At 48.3% G+C, this 18946-nt stretch overlaps 1 protein-coding gene across 7 annotated transcripts in view; it reads left to right on the plus strand.

The window, feature by feature from the left end:
• LOC5510971 overlaps positions 1-18946 on the plus strand; it is a 67547-nt gene that overhangs the window by 29586 nt on the left and 19015 nt on the right. For all 7 annotated transcript variants that reach the window (XM_048732683.1, XM_048732684.1, XM_048732686.1 and 4 more), the window contains 22 exons: positions 205-373; positions 965-1099; positions 1784-1936; positions 2317-2678; positions 3150-3312; positions 4030-4363; positions 4674-5873; positions 5987-6372; positions 6575-6770; positions 7207-7837; positions 8144-8391; positions 9102-9680; positions 9861-10047; positions 10442-10656; positions 10930-11091; positions 11552-14515; positions 15126-15245; positions 15459-15944; positions 16022-16261; positions 16677-16853; positions 17479-17832; positions 18090-18695. In XM_048732683.1, coding sequence (XP_048588640.1) covers positions 205-373; positions 965-1099; positions 1784-1936; positions 2317-2678; positions 3150-3312; positions 4030-4363; positions 4674-5873; positions 5987-6372; positions 6575-6770; positions 7207-7837; positions 8144-8391; positions 9102-9680; positions 9861-10047; positions 10442-10656; positions 10930-11091; positions 11552-14515; positions 15126-15245; positions 15459-15944; positions 16022-16261; positions 16677-16853; positions 17479-17832; positions 18090-18695 — 10067 coding nt within the window. The remainder of the gene's footprint in view (positions 1-204; positions 374-964; positions 1100-1783; positions 1937-2316; positions 2679-3149; positions 3313-4029; positions 4364-4673; positions 5874-5986; positions 6373-6574; positions 6771-7206; positions 7838-8143; positions 8392-9101; positions 9681-9860; positions 10048-10441; positions 10657-10929; positions 11092-11551; positions 14516-15125; positions 15246-15458; positions 15945-16021; positions 16262-16676; positions 16854-17478; positions 17833-18089; positions 18696-18946) is intronic.

The following is an 18946-nucleotide window of genomic DNA, read 5'->3' on the forward strand; positions in this document are numbered from 1 at the left end:
ACGAAATACCAAGTTTGAAAAAGCATCCATTTCCATCGGCTGATTTGGAAATGCTACTACGACATTTTCAATGGAATTTCATCAAAAAGACGGCTGACAGAGACTATTCCACATGTGAAAGTATTTGTGACATCTTTTGCTAGTCATGGTAGTTGTGATGGTGATAATCAATGAGCATTTATACTAATTGTGGTGCCACCCCAGGTATTACTGTGCTGGTGACACGAATCCTGCTCCCACCGGACCTTGCTCAGCTGGCTACTACTGTACAGGCGGCGCAAAGACGCCCACCCAGTTTGTCACGAGTGCTGGACACTACTCTGAGAAGGGTGCGGCTTCCGAGACCGAGTGCCCTGTTGGGACCTACCAGTCGGTGAGCATAGTGTTCAGACTACTACTAAGCTAAGACACAGGGTGCAGGGGGTTAGATTCTCGACGCAGGAAAAGGAACTCGGCCCGTGCATGCTCGACTGTGCGCGCACGCTAATATTTGGCGGCGTTGTGTCCTGAAGAGGATGTGAGAAAGGTGCCGTGCGTTTGACTCACGGCTTGATTCGTGAATGGAGTAGGGATTAGGGTTGGATCGGGGGAGGGAATGCCCCTAAATGTTTTGTCAATTTTACGTCGGACATTACGTGAATTTGAGTATTACATTTCGAGTTTCCATTGTCTGACAAATCTTCTGTATATACATTTAAACCTCGATATGACGATATGGCAAGAACATGGTGTCAAAAAATCGTCACATCGAAATTATTTCTGTCGGGACCGAAAATATTTACACTTTTACATCAAGAATCATCATGTTAAGGTTCATCATCATGTTAAGGTTCATCATGTTAAGTCATTTAAAGTCAATTAAAAAAAGTTGTCCAATGTAATGTCCATTGCCATGACTGCGTTACAACAGTAGACACCAATGTGACTCTTCTGTTCCTAAGCTTTGTACTTTTTCTCTTCGCAGTCCGACAGAGCATCGAAATGCATCCCTTGTCTTGAGAAGAACTACTGTGACAGGATGGGTCTAATCAACCCCATACCATGTCCTACGGGTCACTACTGTCCTGCTGGCAGCACACAACCCACGCCTTGCTGGCCGGTAAGTTCCTAATACCTAATACCCCCTGACATCTAATACCCTTCTGTGCGCTTCATACCTCGCTAAACCACATTTCCCCCCTTCCCTGACATCTAATACCCTTCTTCACGATTCTACCTCTTATACCTCGCTGAGCCAGAAATAACATTTCACCCCATCCCTGACATCCAATACCCTTCTTAACGATTCTACCTCTTATACCTGGCTAAGGCAGAAATCACATTTGCCCTCATCCCCGACATCCAATACCCTTCTTCACGATTCTACCTCTTATACCTCGCTGAGCCAGAAATAACATTTCACCCCATCCCTGACATCCAGTACTCTTCTTCACGATTCTACCTCTTATACCTGGCTAAAGCAGAAATCACATTTGCCCCCATCCCCGACATCCAATACCCTTCACGAGGCACTACATCTCGCTAAGCAACATGTCACCTCACACCCCATCTACGGTGAAAAAAGTACTCCAGATAGACCTTCCCATTATCACAATAAGCAAGCGGCTCTTGTGTTCAGTTCAACCAGCGCGCTTACTCTTAGCCAGACCGTTCAACCAGTTTTTTGCTTGCCTTGAATAAAACGATTTTCACACAACATTAATAGTCGATGTTCTGTTCTTTTTACCCAGGGTAAGGTCTCGAGTAAGAGATTCACCTCAAATATTCTGTTCTATTTTCTCAGGGATCGTACAGTAACTCTCCCGGTCAAGCGAGCAACATCACGTGTCAGAAGTGCGATGCTGGGTACTACTGCAGCAAGCCCGGGATGAACGCGACCGAGGGGCTCTGCCAGCCTGGGTACTACTGCAGACAGGGATCACCATCTGAAACACCGGTCAGTGGAGATCAACAAAACAGCGTGCGAACGAAACAAATGTATTTCGTCCCTTTTTCTTACTGCGATCCGTTGACCCTTGGGGGAGGATTTGTTGTCTGCATTAGCTGGAATGCCATCATTTCTTGTGTCTTGTGATCAGCCGAGCATACAATAGTTGTGTCAGCAATACTGACCAATTCTTGCGCTCTGTTTGCACGGGCTGAACGTCCTTATTCGAGATGGCCGTCATTGGATTCAAAGCCCCCAGGTTTATACAACTATGTAGGAAAAATCTTCTGACCTGACTTTAAATCAAACTCTGGTCATCTTTCTTGAAAAGGAAACTTATTCCACTGAGTTTTCACGCTTAGTCGCTTACCGCGTTCTTTCCACTGCAGGATAATGGCAACTGTACGAACGACAACAGCACCGGTTACGACTACGGCGGGGTCTGTCCACCTGGCTACTACTGCCTCAAGGGGACTCGTGAAGCCACTCAGTACCCCTGCCCTAACGGGACCTATAACGACCAGTGGGCACGGGTGCAGATGTCTGAATGCCTTGCATGCCCTGGTGGTAAGGCGTGTACCGGCGTCGGCCTCAAGTACTGGACGGGCGTATGCCGGGCTGGGCACTACTGTAAAGGGGGTAGTACCACGCCCACCCCTGATGATGGGGTGACGGGTAATGTCTGTCCTATCGGAAAACACTGCCCAACAGGTTCGAGTGAACCAAAGGACTGTGCACCTGGCACCTTCAGGTAAGTACAGGCCCTGGTATCCTGTTTTTATTTGGCAGTATCGGTGGCGCAGTTGGCAGAGCGTAGCTCTGTGGTGCCTTTGCCCCTGAACACAGAGTCTAAGGTTCGGGTTCTTAGCTGTTTTCCGTGGTGAGACGTATGAGTCGTATGGCGGCTTCCTGAGGCGCCTTTTATGCCTTCAACTCGACAACTTTGTGTCTGCGCTCTCGTAATTCAGCATCTCAGCTGCAAGGAGGGTGATAGGCTTCCAAAATGTTCTTACCATTTTCTGCATTTGACCATGGTCCTTCATCACTACCGTCACCATCGCCACCTGGTTTTCATATAGCGAGGGGAGGGGGGATGCATTTGCTAGAGAATCAAGGTTTTTCCTTTCTCCTGATTGTTGTTGCCGGTTCCGCTAGTCTTTGAGCAACATTTAAAAGAATGTCACGCTTTGAATTCTCACGAGAGCCTTCTTTATTCCCGCAGCAACACGACCGGACTCGACGCCTGCCTCGCTTGCCCAGCGGGATACTACTGCAGAGGAGGGGTCGACGGCAGCACACCGTTTGAGTGCCCCAAGGGACATTATTGCCCCGAGAGTACAGGGGTCTCGCAACCGCAGTGCCCTCCAGGGACCTACAATCCCCAGGTATGACGCTGACGTGAAGTTGCGATGATATAGAGAACTTAAAAAATGTCGATCACCCACTCCTTTGTTATTGTTTATCATTGAAAAGACAGCGGTTTTTTCGCAAGGAAACTTCAAAATAACAATCTACGAGTGAAGTCTGATATGTTATTGACGATATTTGATTGAAAATATCTTGGTTACTTGCTTGAATAAGCCAATGGAAATGGATGCTTTGTGTGACTCGACATTTAGGGGGAGCTAAAAAAGGCGTGTTTGGCCCTCTCTAATCAAACACGTTTCTTGACTACGAACGGTAACCGGCATTTGAATGTTTGGCTTCTTTGTAGAGTTCTTACTCCAGCTCAATGAAAGAAGACGCAGTCTAACATAGGAAACCTGCTAGGATTGCGGTAGCACTAAACCCAAAAAACATCCACTTCCGGTTGCCGTCAAACGTTAAGAAACGTGTTTTTTAAGTACTTTAATTACCCTTGAGCATCGAATCCTGTTTGTTCGCTAAATCCCCTCGCCTGATTGTTCTGTGCTCAACAAATTTTGACTTCTAAGATAGGCTTCATAGCCAAACATTGTTTATATTGCTTGCGTTGAGCTTTACTTTTCGTTTGCATGTTGCTTAAGTAGGTTTATTACACGCTTCATTTACTTCATTCCTACAACAAGCTCAAATGACTTACAATATTCTTATAACAACTGTTTTCACGTCTTTTCTTACAGACCAAGCTACGAAAAGAGCAAGATTGCTGGCCGTGCAAAGGGGGCAAGTACTGCGAAGGGCACGGCGCCAAGGAGTTCCCAAGCAGCAACTCTGGTGACTGTGCTGCCGGCTTCTACTGCGTCCAGGGTGTCAACACGCCACGCCCTAGCACCAACTTTAGCGGTATCGGAGGGGTGTGCCCTCCCGGCGCCTACTGCCCCTTGGGTACCGCTGAGCCTATCGGATGCCCTAATGGGACGTTCAGTAATGTTTCTCAGTTGGAGAGTGCTGGTGATTGTACGCTATGCTCGGATGGCATGTATTGCGAGCAATCAAACCTCACAAGCCCGACCGGTGGGTAGTACATTTATGTATATCTTTCGTGGAACTACTGTAGGGCGTGATACTACTGTATCACGCCCTTCTCTGGTAGTCATTATATGTTTTTTTGTAATTCAAAACTCTGGTAATCAAAAATATAAAATTTCCCTTTCAATTGATAGTTTAAAAATATAATTGAGCACTTTTAATCGTATAATGGATTTAGATTAATCGTGATTAATTTAAATATACCATATGCATTTTGTAGGCATTTCATAGGCTATGAAACCCCGTGTCACGCAAGTCGGACCCATGGTCTTTAATGTTCTTGCTTTCTTCACAGGTCCTTGTGCTCCTGGCTTTTACTGCAAACGCGGCTCAAACACGGCACGACCAAGCACCACTACAAGCTCAGGCGGGCCCTGCACCGCGGGACACTTCTGTCCTGAAGGGACCTCAGTACCCAAGCCATGCCGAGCTGGTACCTATAACCCCAAGATCGGAGAAGCAGAGTGCTTCAGCTGTATGGAGGGTTATTACTGCCCAGAGGGATCCACCGATTACTCGACCACGCCCTGTCCAGAAGGGCACTACTGCCCCAATGGGACAAGGACCCGTACAGAATTCCCTTGTCCGAAGGGGTACTTTAACAATCGCACCCATGGCCAAAGTCAAGCTGACTGTCTCCCGTGCCCCGGTGGAAGTTTCTGTGATGTCGCGGGGTTATCTGGCCCTACAGGTCTCTGTGACCCTGGGTATTTCTGCGTTCGCGCCGCATGGCAGAGAAGCCCTGTTGACTACGATAACTTCACTTCTGGATCCTGCCTCTGCCCAAGTACCACCACTGGTGGAGAGTGCCAACCGGGATTCTTCTGCCCTGGGGGATCACATGAGCCAACACCCTGTACCGGCGGGAAGTACTGTCAGACTAAAGGTCTTCATGCTGAAACCGGACCGTGCGATGCTGGGTTTTATTGCACGAGCGGCGCCCGCTACCGCCGGCCTACTGACGGAATCACAGGCGATATCTGTCCTCCAGGGCGATATTGCGAACAAGGAACCAAGGTGCCCGAGCTGTGTCCTCAAGGGACGTTCTCTAACAATACAGGAAACAAAAACGTGTCTTATTGTTTTGCTTGCACTGGCGGGTATTATTGTCAAGGCCAAGGAAAAACAGAGCCAACCGGCAAATGTGATCCTGGTTTCTACTGTCCCGGGGGTGACTCTAACCCGACTCCTTATCCCTGTACAAAGGGACATTATTGCCCCAAGGGCACCTCGGCACCGGTGAAGTGCCCTTCAGGGTCTTACCAAGATGAGCCCCAGAAGGACTCCTGTAAAGTGTGCCCAGAGGGACATTTCTGCGACAACAAGAACGACCTGAGTGATTATACAAGTTATATTTGTCCCAAGGGGTATTACTGCCCTAACGGGACCGAGTATAGCACCCAATATGGCTGTCTTCCTGGTTACTATGGTAACGCGACCAAGCTTCACAGTGCCTCCCAATGTCTGCCGTGTCCTCCAGGGAAGTTTTGTCTAGGTGAGTGCTTCACAGACTTTACTCACAAGGAAACTTTAAATGACGATTCGCAAACTATGATTCTTGAATTTATGAGTACTGGTTTCATTTAGTAAGTTTTTGTGTTGTCGCAGGATCATCCGACTCTAACCATGGAGACTGTCACGCCGGCTTCCACTGCATTCTCGGCTCCAGTACACCAACACCTAACGACAATGTTAAAGGCAGACGCTGTCCGGAAGGACGTTACTGTGTGTCCGGAACCAAAGCACCAGAGAACTGCCCCCAGGGCACATTCTCCAACTCTCTTGGACTTCCCGCAGAAAGCAACTGCACGGGCTGTACCCCTGGCATGTATTGCAATGGGACTGGACTTACTGAACCGTCCGGTCCATGCTGGCCGAGATATTTCTGCTCCGGACGGGCCACCCATCCTGCGCCTCAAGATGGTGTCACGGGTGGAAACTGTACAGCCGGACATTATTGTCCCGGACAAACGCCAGAACCGATACCATGTGAGGTATGTGTTAGCAAGTATCTGTCACCAGAAAAAAAAATATCGTCGAAATGAGCTGAAGCAAGTAGTACCCTTATTATGCTTTGCTACTTTTCTGATGAAGTCTTCTTACAAATAACAATGCAGAGTTTATTTGAAAACGTCTGAAGTCACGAAGTCTCGTGCCATAAGCTGATCATTTCTTCGATCTTTGCTCAATTCTCAGGATGGCAGTTACATGAAAGATCAGCTCGCTGATGCCTGTATTCCTTGTCCAGCGGGTTCATATTGTGTCGACGATAAGAGTCAAGACCCCAGGCCTTGTCCTCTCGGCTACTATTGTCCGCAGAGTACTGGATTCAACTGGAAACCCTGCCTCAAGGGGACCTATGGTGACTCGGCAGGACTTGCTAATATCACATGTGAGTCTTGTGCATAATGCTGGTCGAACTTCGACAGCTCAAGCATTCGCCTGGAAACGCTGTTTCAGTTGCAGTTGATGTAACGTTAGCCTCACTTTTTTCACCCAGTTCAACTTTTCATAAGAGAAAATATTGCTCGACCATACGTATTTATTTTTTATTTTTAGTGATCGAGACTTATCGTGTGAAAGTAGCCTAAGAGAACATACACTATGGAACCACGCTCTAAGGATATCATTTTAATAAGAATCATTCGCTATGAACGACAATCTTGTCACTACCCATTTAAATTTAAGCCCCCAGGAAGGATCCCTCTTTGATATTGTTTTGATCGTTTAATCCCTTTTTCATCTAGTTTTGGTTGTTTAATTCATTTTTGATCTAGTTTTGATTCTTTAATCCATGTTTGATCTAGTTTTGATTTTTTGATCTGCAGCTTGTCGCCCTTGTGGATCCGGAAAATTTTGTGCCTACGACAACGCCACCTCGGAGACCGGTCCCTGCAGCCCTGGCTACTACTGCCGCAAAGGTGCAGACACGCCCACTCCGGGGTACGGTGCTCTCGGAGATGCCGGTCCATGCCCAGAGGGCCACTTCTGTCCAGGCAGCACCGGAGAACCTGAAGACTGCCCAATAGGGACCTATTCCAATGTGACCCACCTTGAGCGAGCGGACCAGTGTGAGAAGTGTGGATATGGCCATTACTGTAGTCAGCCGGGGATAACTGAATATTCAGGACAGTGTGACCCTGGGTTCTACTGCTTGAGGGGCTCCGAGAGCCGCAACCCACCTAACGTGACCGAGTCAGGAGGGCCTTGCCCCAAGGGACATTACTGCCCCAGAGGGACTTCTTACCCGTTGGGTTGCGTTGAAGGAACGTATAATGATCGGACCGGACAGGAAGCGTGCACGGAGTGCTGCGCCGGGTTCTACTGTCCGTCCAACTCGTCCTCGTGCAGCTTGGGATGTCCGACCGGACACTACTGTCCGAATGGTACAAAGACCGAGTCCCAGTACCCATGTCCGCGTGGCACTTTTAACAACCAGACCGGCCAACAGGCGTTCAGGTAGTGCATCATTAAGATCTATAGATAGTACCGCGTGTTCGACTGATCCTGTGTGCGTGCTTATGTGTGAACAATGTTCACGCTTCTGTCTCAATCTTCATTATTTTGCTCATTTTAATGTCGCAATTTTTTAATGATTTTATTGTATGCAAAGCGCAATTCATGATTGATTTGATAAACATGTCGTTGTGCAAAACCCTGCAATTACAGATTTCAACTGTGTAGTGCTGAAAGAAATGGGTTCTCTCCTTATCTTTCCTATAACAACATTTCATACCTTTTCTAATATATTTTTTTCTGCGGCAGTGCTTGTGAGCCATGCTTGCCGGGCAAATACTGCGGGAGCGAAGGGCTTACTAACCCTTCCGGAGACTGTGCAAAGGGGTTTTACTGCGTGCGAGGGGCGTGGTCGCGGGAGCCGACCGACATGGGTGTGATGCGGTACTTCTCCAACGCCTCGCAGTGTTACTGTAGTAACGAGACTACAGGTGGCATGTGCCAACCGGGAGAATTCTGCCCTGAGGGGTCACAGCAACCAACGCCCTGCACCCCAGGCAAGTTTTGTTATTTGTGCAAACCTAAGGTTGGTCCCGTGGTTTTTATTGAACCACAAGTTTTAAAGAGCCGTTGTCAGTCACACCTTTGTTATTGTTTTCATTTAATATTGGAAGGCACATAATGTGTAAAAATCTCGAAATAATCATCGAAAAGTAAATGTGAATACTTTATTTACAATCGAAAGTATTGCATTGGTTTCGGCAATGGATGCTTTTTCACTCTTGGTACTTTGCTAGGATGAAAAAATGGCTGACAAATGCTGTTTAAGCATGATGCTAATAATGCTTGACCTTAGGAGCAGACAATTGAGGACCTGAGAAACTCGAGAGCCACCCCTAAAAGTTCTAGATACATCATCTGCGCTGCTACATTCAAAGTGATAGAAGAGCGTGTTGAATACTTGGAAGTTCTTTCCTTCAAAGTGATAAAAACTGCATATTGACTATGACTACTTGATGAGTTCTTGGGAAATACTGTTGATTCATTGCAAACTTTTATATAAAGCAAAGAAAGGGTAATGAAGAGATATGAATATCCCAGAACAAAGAACCCAGAAATATGGCCATAGAATGAAGTGCTCTGTTTTCAAATGTTTTGGATCTGCACTTGGCCTTCAGCAGTCTACTTGTTCATGCCACCAACTAATTCTCGAGAGAGCTAGTTTATGATCGTTCTTCATTATTTTTCTACCTTTTATTCATTGTAGGATTTTACTGCGGCACCAGTGCCCTCCATGCTGTCTCTGGTCCGTGCGACCCTGGTCATTACTGCACACTTGGGGCCAAGGTACCCAATCCCACCGACAACACCACCGGGGGACTCTGCTGGAAAGGCCACTTCTGTGAATCCGGCACCTACAACCCGTCAAAATGCCCCATCGGCTCATACTCCCCCTCCCATGGCAACCGCAATGTCTCCGACTGCGTACCTTGTCTAGCGGGACAGTACTGTGAGTCAGAGGGGCTTGACACGCCCACGGGGCCCTGCGACAAGGGGTACTACTGCCCCAATGGTCAATCCTCGAAGAGACCCTCAGCATACGTGTGCACACCCGGACACTATTGCACTGAGGGGAGTCCGGTTAAGCGTCCCTGCGCGTCCGGATCCTACCAGGATGAGTACCAGAGATGGGATTGCAAGACCTGCCCTGAGGGCTACTACTGCGATGCGACCATACTTAACGCGACGCACTGTGTGCATGGGGTGCAGCTTCCAACGCCCTGCGTCAAGGGGCACTACTGTACCAATGGGACCACCACGGCCACTGAACACCCCTGTCCTGCCGGTACGTCACATCGGACATAACCATAATTTCGACGTCACAGGATGACGTCACATTGTGTATTTGCTTGTCGTTTTGTTCAGACATCACTCCTGTAACGGTCCTTATTTTCGGCAATGTTCTTGTTCTAAAGATATATATTCAATGCACACGCATTTAACACGAACCCAATTCTTTTCCCAGGTACCTACACAAACCAAACACACAGGAAGACCGATTCGGAGTGCACTAATTGCCCGGCTGGGAAGTTCTGTGAGGGGACTGGTAACGAGATCTGGGATGATGACTGTGATGCTGGCTTCTGGTGCAAGGGACGTGCGAGCAGTAGAGCGCCAACGGATGAAATAACGGGCATTGTATGCTCTACGGGGTAAGAGTCAACGTATGGAATAACAGGCAATATATGTTCTACGGGGCAAGAGTCGAGCATGTAAAAAGCTCCTAATACCTACACAGATAACCGGATACCTACCCGCTGGTATGTTGCGGGTGGTGTTTAAACGTGGAAACACTATCCTTCAGCTGAGAACAAAATACGTGCACGACGATATGGAATATATGAATAGGAATAAAGATTTGAACAGAAAAAAAGTCGTTTATAAAAGGCTATCAGTAGCATCGACTAGTGGCAAAGATGGCAGCGAGCTGCTGCTGTCACATGATATTTTCCAAGTAATATCATGATGTTATAATATACAGATGAACAATATTTTATTTCTTTTCCCATGTGCCAGCTTATTGTTTAAATGTTTTTTTTCCCTCAGGTATTATTGCCCCCGCGGCACGCCCGCAGAGCTGCCCTGCGCGGCCGGAAGTTATGGCGCTACACCGCAGCTGGCGTCACAAACCGAGTGCAAGGGCTGTGAGCCGGGTCAGTACTGTGGCGTCGCAGGGCTCAACCAAACATCCGGGAACTGCTCTGCTGGATTCTACTGCCGTGGCAACGCATCAGTGGCCGCGCCACCTGATGACAACACAGGTAAACTGTAATATCGTGATGTTAAAGAATATCGACCACCCACTCCTTTGTTATTGTTGTGGAAATACAGCGGTTTATTTGCAAGGAAACTGCAAAATAACAATCTACGATTGAAGTCTGATACGTTAGTGACTATATTTGATTGAAAAAATCTTGGTTACTTGCTTGAATTAGCCGATGGGAAAGGATGCTTTTTATGACTTGCCATTGAGAGTGTGCTCGGCTGTTCTGAAGTGTGGATCCGCTGACTGCCTCTGTGGGTTTTAATTGCAGGCGGGAAATGCTGGATTGGTCATTATTGCCCAGAAGGCACTGCAAGCCCACTACCCTGCTCTCCTGGGACCTACATGAACCACACGACCGCTGACAAGTGCTATATATGTCCCGCGGGACACTACTGCATAGATGGCAAGCACCCTGATCCGTGTCCTGCAGGTAACGAACTACAACCGCCCCTGACTACGAGATAAACGTGCGATTTACAACATTTATCTAGCTTGAACCTAAATAGGCGATATGCACAAAGAAATAATGTGACTTCTTTAGTGTCAAACGCACGCCAAAATAAACACCTTAGAGAGCGACGAAAATAGTCCCTTTCTGAAGTCCAAAATGATTCGTAAGCTTTAGTAAGGTGCTTTTTTGTTATTCTGCCGCTAAAACTTGAAGCGCGCGCAAGTTTTTTTTAGTGCAAATCACCTATTGTTCGCAAATTGGTTGAAATTGAACAAATAACCGTTCAACATGGGATAATATTTTTTTTAAAGTTCCTAATAAACGACTCTTACAAGCATAACGGTTTTAATGATTGACTAAACATAGCTTTCTAATCACGAAACTAACTGACAAATGGCATTCTTGCATACGGATATGAATAATTGATTCTCTCTTTCAGGTTGGTACTGTCCCGAGGGTACTGGGCACGACTGGCAACCATGCCCACGCGGCACATACAGCCCGGCGCAATACCTCTCGCACCTCGGCCAGTGCACGCCGTGTGATGCTGGGTACTACTGTGACAAGATTAACGGTACTACTCCTGCCGGACAATGCTCCGAGGGCTTCTTCTGCAGAAATGGCTCTGATTCACGCACCCCTACAGCTAGCCGCGGTGATGCCGGGGTGTGTCCAGTTGGGCACTACTGTCCTCGTGGGGACCCCAAAGCCCCTGTACCGTGCCCGAGCGGATACTACCGAAACATCACCCGCGGGGAGAGCTTCAATGACTGCATGGCGTGCCCACGTGGTCATTACTGCAATAGGCCGGGGCTGGATTGGCCAAACGGACTTTGTGATCCAGGGTATTACTGCACTGGAAAGTCAGACCTTCGTAATCCTGATAACATCACAGTTTCTGGAGGGCCGTGTCCACCAGGCCATTTCTGCCCTGTAGGTTCGCCCTCACCCTTGGCTTGTCCCGGAGGGAATTACCAGACGCTTTGGAAGCAGAGTAGCTGTGATCTCTGCGACCCAGGATATTTCTGTCCAAATGCCTCCACTAACATGACAGTATGCTACACCGGCCATTACTGTCCCAACGGTTCCAGCGATCCAATTCCCTGTCCTAAAGGAATGTACAAGAACTTCACCCATGGTGACAAGTTGGACGATTGTAGGATGTGTCCGCCCGGGCACTACTGTCCGAGAAACGCCATGCCTGAACCTGAAGGCCTTTGCGCGCCTGGCTGGTACTGCTCTGGAGGATCATGGGAAAGAAAACCATTAAACACCTTGGATATAGCCAATGGGAGCGCTGTGTGCCCATTGATTGGCAGCATTGGTGGTTACTGTAACAAGGGTACTTTCTGTCCCGAAGGTGCTGATCAACCAAGGCCATGCACACCCGGCTATTACTGCGAGAGTGATTACCTCTCAACTGAGTCGGGGCTGTGCGTAGCTGGATACTACTGCAATGGTAGCACTGTTTTCCCTCGACCCGAGAACCAGACAAATGGAGATCGCTGCCCAAAGGGCCATTTTTGCCCAACAGGCTCTTCTGGTCCACAGCCCTGTTGGCCAGGCACCTACGCGGATACGGAGTACAACCAATTCCGGAACAACTGCAAGCCGTGTATCCCTGGAATGTACTGCCCTACCTATAGGTTATCTTATCCAAGCGGGAACTGCTCGGAGGGTTATTACTGTCCGGCTGGTGAGACCAAGCAGAGTCCACCGGACAAGCAGTGCCAGCCCGGACATTATTGCCCCGAAGGAAGTGGTCTGCACAGGCCGTGTCCGCCAGGATCCTACCAACCCTTCTCCGAGAAAGGCATTTGCCTGAAGTGCCCCCCCGGGATGTACTGTGACCCTAACGAAGCAAGAGTCAATTTCAGTTGCTCGTCAGTCAACGTATCTCATGGCACCATCACGCCCAGCGACTGTCCTGCCGGTTTCTATTGTCCGAACGAGACAGAATGGGCCAGTCAGCATCCATGTCCGGTTGGAACGTTTGGTAATAGTACGAAGTTGGCCGCAAGAGACCAGTGCACGCCCTGTACCAAGGGGCACTACTGCGCGACCGAGGGGAAAAAGTTCAGTCCAACAGGGTTGTGCCATGCGGGCTATTACTGCATAGAACGTGCCTCTGTTCCTAATCCCAACGATACCATGACAGGCGCCCCCTGCCCGCCAGGGTACTACTGTAACTCGGGCTTCCACATCCCAGCTGCTTGTCCAAGAGGTACTTATGGACCAAAGGAGCGACTCACGAACTTGTCCGAATGTGTGGAATGTCCGGGCGGTCAGTTTTGCGCGGAGCCGGGACTTGCAGCACCAAATGGGTCCTGTGATGCTGGCTATTACTGCAGCGGAAGAGCTATACTTAAGAACCCAACTGGTGAGGCTTATGGCAATGTTTGTCCGGCCGGGCATTACTGTCCCATAGGAACGACCACGCCTTTTAAATGTCCACCTGGAACGTTTAATAACAAGACAAAGGGAACGCACCCTACTGACTGTAGCCCCTGCCCCCCAGGGCAGTACTGTGAGGGGTACGGACGGGAATGGCCCAACGGACCATGCGACCCAGGATTCTATTGCTCTCGCGCATCGTACTCTAAGCGTCCTCTTCCCAGCTCCGGCGAATCCTACAATAACTCTGACCACTTCTCGTGTCCCATATACTCTGTGAACTCCACTGGAGCGATATGTCCCTCTGGAACGTACTGCCCTCATGGAGCCAGTCAGCCTATCCCATGTGACCCTGGCAAGTTCTGCGGTCACGACGGTCTTGCTGCACCACAGGGTAACTGCACGGCTGGGTTCTACTGTAATGGGAGCAACAAGGTCGCTAATCCTGTGGACTGTGCGGCTGGACACTACTGCCCGAGTGGGACCCCCATAGAAGTTCCCTGCCCCACTGGGACATTCTCTCCCGACCGCGGCAATACCAGAATTGAGAATTGTCAGAACTGCACGTCCGGGTATTACTGTCCCACCCAGGGGGCAACCTCCGTCATATTCCAGTGCATGCAGGGGTACTATTGCCCAAGTGGCTCTATACAAAACGACACGGTCGAGTGTCCACTAGGGTTTAAATGCCCCACGGGGGTCGGTTCCCCGGTACGTTGCGACCCAGGATTTCACCAAGACTCGCCAGGGCAATGGGCATGCAAGGAATGCCCCGCTGGATTCTATTGCGACCCAACTGGACTCTCTACTGGTGTTATTCACCCGGTCACGTGTACACCTGGTAATTACTGCCCGAAGCAAACGGGATCAGAACGGGAACACCCTTGTCCGCGCGGGTCGTATAGCAATGAGACTGGGCTAGAGCACAGATCTTCTTGCAAGATGTGTCCGCCAAAGATGTATTGTGGGTCTGAGGGATTGACGAAGCCTACAGACAAATGCAGTGCAGGTACAGACAACTCTGATATGTATTATTAGTATAAATCTACCCCCATACTATCACGAATATCGCAATTTGATTGGCTCCCGTACTCACTATCTATTGAGCCATAGATAGTGAGTAGTGAAAAAGCGGCGAAAAAGACTACTAGTTCTTGTTTTTTATGAGCTACGCACCTCGTCGACTATCTATTTACTCATAGAAAAACTCGAACTCGTAGTCTAACCGTTAAGTATTTGTTTATAAGTATATGTTTATAAGTTTATGTGTATAAGTATATATAAGGGGGGCGGGGGTGTATCGCTACCCCAAACAGTGATCTACAGACTAAGTATAGTGTATTAGTATATATGAATATCTATTAGTGATTTGATAACCCTTTTCTCCTGCTAGCAAAGATATGGCTTTTCGCCATTATTCTCTGTTTTTGTGTTGTATATATAAACACACATATAGTCATATCAAGAAGGTTGTTGCTAAGAAAACTGGACAGCCCAAGTCTCGTTTTCCCTGGATAACACTCTGTCTAGGGGCTTTTTATGGACACAATCTCATTTTTCGTTTGCCCTAAAGCTTTGTATGTCTCATTGGTTCGTTTTTGGGTGTTTTTATATTTCAGGCTACCTTTGTTTTATAAATGCTTCAGTACCAAACCCAACAGATGCGTTGACTGGTGACGAGTGCCCGATGGGATTCTATTGTCCCCAGGGCTCCTCGTCGCCGACCCAATGTGAAGCCGGTGAGTACGCCTTCTATTTCATCTAAACCCTCTGCAAAACGAACGTTTTTTAAGCTACCTAGAAAGTGCTTAATCGTCGTGAATAAAAGCGACCTCCATAAACGAGAAATATCTCATTTTTCATCAAAAGTTCTTACATATATTATATATATATTTAAGATTCGTCTAGTCGAAACCATGGTCTTTAGCTAATGTACTTTAGTGATCTTTCAGGAACGTTCGGTAACTCAACCAAGCTCAAGTCTCAATCCGAATGCAATGACTGCAGTCCAGGCTTCTACTGCTCTCCCCCCACCATCTACCCCAATCTTAAGTGCAGTGCAGGTCACTGGTGCTCAGGGCGCTCCACTGAACCCTCCCCCGTCAACAAGCCCTACGGTACCGAATGTCCTAACGGGACATACTGCCCAGAGGGCACTCCCGTCCCGGTGCCTTGTCCCAAGGGGTCCTATAATCCTTACCGAGGCAAAGCCCGAGAGGCGGACTGCGTACCATGTGAAGGGGGCAAGTACTGTGAGACCACTGGTCTCACTGCTGTCACTGGGGATTGTAAGCCAGGCTATTACTGCACTGCAAATGCGAGCGATAGTCGACCTGTGGATGGGGTGTCCGGTGATAAGTGTCCGATTGGTCATTACTGTCCGGAAGGATCGCCTAAACCGTATGCCTGTGCGAACGGGACCTTTATGAATCACACAGGTAATATTCTACCGGACGTATAAAGCTGGATATGAGTAGAAGGGGTATAAAACTTGTGACTCCTTCTTTTTCCGTAGGAGCTGCCGTTTGCTACGAATGTCCAGCCGGCTCGCAGTGTATCCGAGGAACCACGCCCGACCCATGCCCCCAAGGCCGGTACTGCCTGAGTGGCACTGGGTACGACACACAGCCCTGCCCGGTGGGCACGTTTGGGAAGACCGCTGGCCTGGCGAGTATCGGGGAGTGTACCCAGTGCACGGGAGGTTACTTCTGTCAGTCACCCGGGATGTCTACGGAGAGCAGCAAATGTGCTGCAGGTAACACAGCTACCGCCAGTTCTTTTCTCGTCCGCACTGTCACACAAGTAGGACAAAGGGTCTTTAAAGGAGCTTGGTCATGAGTTGTCTGTTGGCCCTCGTTTACAAGGGAGCTAGTTTTCGGAAATCCATCTGTATCCTTAGTCATCTGTATCCTTAGTCATCTGTATCCTTAGTCATCTGTTTAATATATTTAAATGTTTATGCGTCAACCAGATGTGCAACTGATAATAAAGCCTCAAATTTTGTCCTCCAATATTTTTACCCTTTTCCTCCTTGCTTAAAAGTTCAGATACCTTAACTCCCAGTCTAGAGGTTGCTGTATCCTACGTGCTCTTTCCGCCCCTAAATCTCTATGCCACAGAAAGGGTTCTTAAAAGTTGTTCTACCATCTCATATTTTCGCTGCTTTTCAGGCTTCTATTGTACAAGCGGAGTAAACATAAGTGAGCCCACGACTGGCTTCTCGGGTGTCGGCGGTATCTGCCCACCTGGGCATGAGTGTCCTGAGGGAAGTCCTAATGCAGTCCCATGCCTCGCCGGCTTCTATGCACCTCATGCTCAGATGGCGGCTTGCAAGATGTGCCCTCAAGGTAAAGCATAGTCGGTGCTTGTTTTCAATAGGCCATTCCAGCTATAACTTTGCGCGCGCATAACCAAAGAAACCTACTTCAAACCAGAATGCAGCGCGCGCTTTTTTAAGCTTACATCAAACGAAGCGCGCGCTGCATGCTGGTAGATGAGGTAGGTTTCCATGGTGAGTGCACGCGCATGCTTATAGCTGGAATGGCCTATTCTGCGCTTTTAGCTGGCGCACAGTGTCAGCATACGGTGCCTCTCACCTCTACCGAAACTGGTTCGATTCCAGGTCGAGACATGGATAGCATCTTTCTTATTCTCGGTCATGAATTTGACTTGTTGAACATATTTGAGCTTACTAGAAGCTTGTGTTCCTCTGTTCCAGGATGGGGCCATGCTTTCTTTTTTTTTGAATAGGATTTAAAAAAAAAAAAAGCTTAGAACCATTATTGACTAGGGGCTTTATAAATCATTATCTCTTTTACGTGATACAAAAGCTCGTTAGCAAAAGAGAAAGGAACATTGCAACCAACCATTGCATCCAGCTTTTTTAGCGCTACATTCTTCAAGGAACAACAAAAAATTTTTTAGATAAGAAAAAATGTTTTCGACTAAATTGAGGTGTTTATTTTTGTGCAGGGTTCTTTTGTAATGGGACCACCATTACACCGACTGACTGCCCAGCTGGTCATTACTGCCCTAACGGCACCCGGTTCCACAACCAGTTCCCTTGCCAACCAGGGACCTTCAACAACCTCACGGGACAGCCCTCGGTGTCAGCATGCAAGTTGTGCCCTGCAGGGTCGTATTGTGCGGGGTACGGGCGAACGAGCCCCAACGGCCCTTGTGACGCGGGCTTCTATTGCTCCGGGGGATCTTGGTCGAACAGACCCGGAGATATCGGCGTCGCTAACTATGGCAACGCTACCAGCCCTGCCGATACTTGTTATAGGTCCTTTGAGTGTGTCTGTCCAGCCTGGAACAAGACTACAGGTAGGACCTCCGTAATCAGGGCATTTAGAGTCAGTTAGAGATACAGTTTTGTTTTTAGTCCATGTCATGATACAAGACTACTGATAGGACCTCCGTAATCAGGGCATTTAGAGTCAGTCAGTTGCTCTATTTTCCGTTTCGCTTTTTTTATTTGGTTATCTATAAAAGAAAATATTGCTTTTTAAAGGCTCCTTTTCAAGTCTCTTTATCTATCTTTACTATCGCGAAAAACTATATGATCTCTGTCTCTCCTTTAGGTGATATTTGCCCAGCTGGCCACTACTGTCCCGAGGGGTCCGAGAAACCAAGATCATGTGATCTCGGGTCTTACTGCGCTCGTGCCGGCCTCTCCACGCCCAGTGACCAATGCACAGCGGGCTTCTTCTGTAATGAAAGCTCAACTGTCCCCAACCAGCACCAGTGCCTGGCTGGTCATTACTGTCCGAGAGGGACTGGGATACCCGAACCTTGCCCAAGCGGAACATTTTCCGGGAGTCTCGGAAACACAGGTCCTAGTAATTGTAGAAATTGCACTGCCGGGAAGTACTGCGCGGGAAATGGCCTCGAGGCTCCTACCGCTGATTGTAATCCAAGTTTTTATTGCCCGGGCGGCCAGGCCACAGGGTCCCCATCGGAATATGGGTGTATTACAGGGCACAGGTGCCCACGTGGCAGCCCCACCCCTGAACGTTGTCCCAGTGGGTACTATCAGAATGAAGTGCTCCAGAGCAACTGCAAGGTTTGCCCTGCTGGATTCTACTGTAATGCTACCTACAATGGCGTAGTGATACCTGTGTTATGTGAGGCCGGACACTTCTGCCCTGAGGGGACTGGAAACTATAGGGATCATCCATGCCCTGAGCGTAAGTTCGAGTTGTCGTATTTTCTCTGTTTCTATATGTTTTGTCCTAGGCCTCTAGTGAGAAAGGCTTTATTTCGGTTTGGCCGCCTCGTGTATATACTACTGGGAATTGCTCTTGAATGAAAATACATGTGAGTGTCTTTCTAGAAAAATAAATTGTTCTGTTTCACTTCGAATGATTCAAGGCTAATAATTCAGCTAGCGCGCCTTTAATATAAGCGGCTTTTTTTCACCCGAGCAAAGTGTGAAAAA

Source organism: Nematostella vectensis, chromosome 9 (assembly GCF_932526225.1).
Source record: "Nematostella vectensis chromosome 9, jaNemVect1.1, whole genome shotgun sequence".
NCBI classification, from domain to species: domain Eukaryota; kingdom Metazoa; phylum Cnidaria; class Anthozoa; order Actiniaria; family Edwardsiidae; genus Nematostella; species Nematostella vectensis.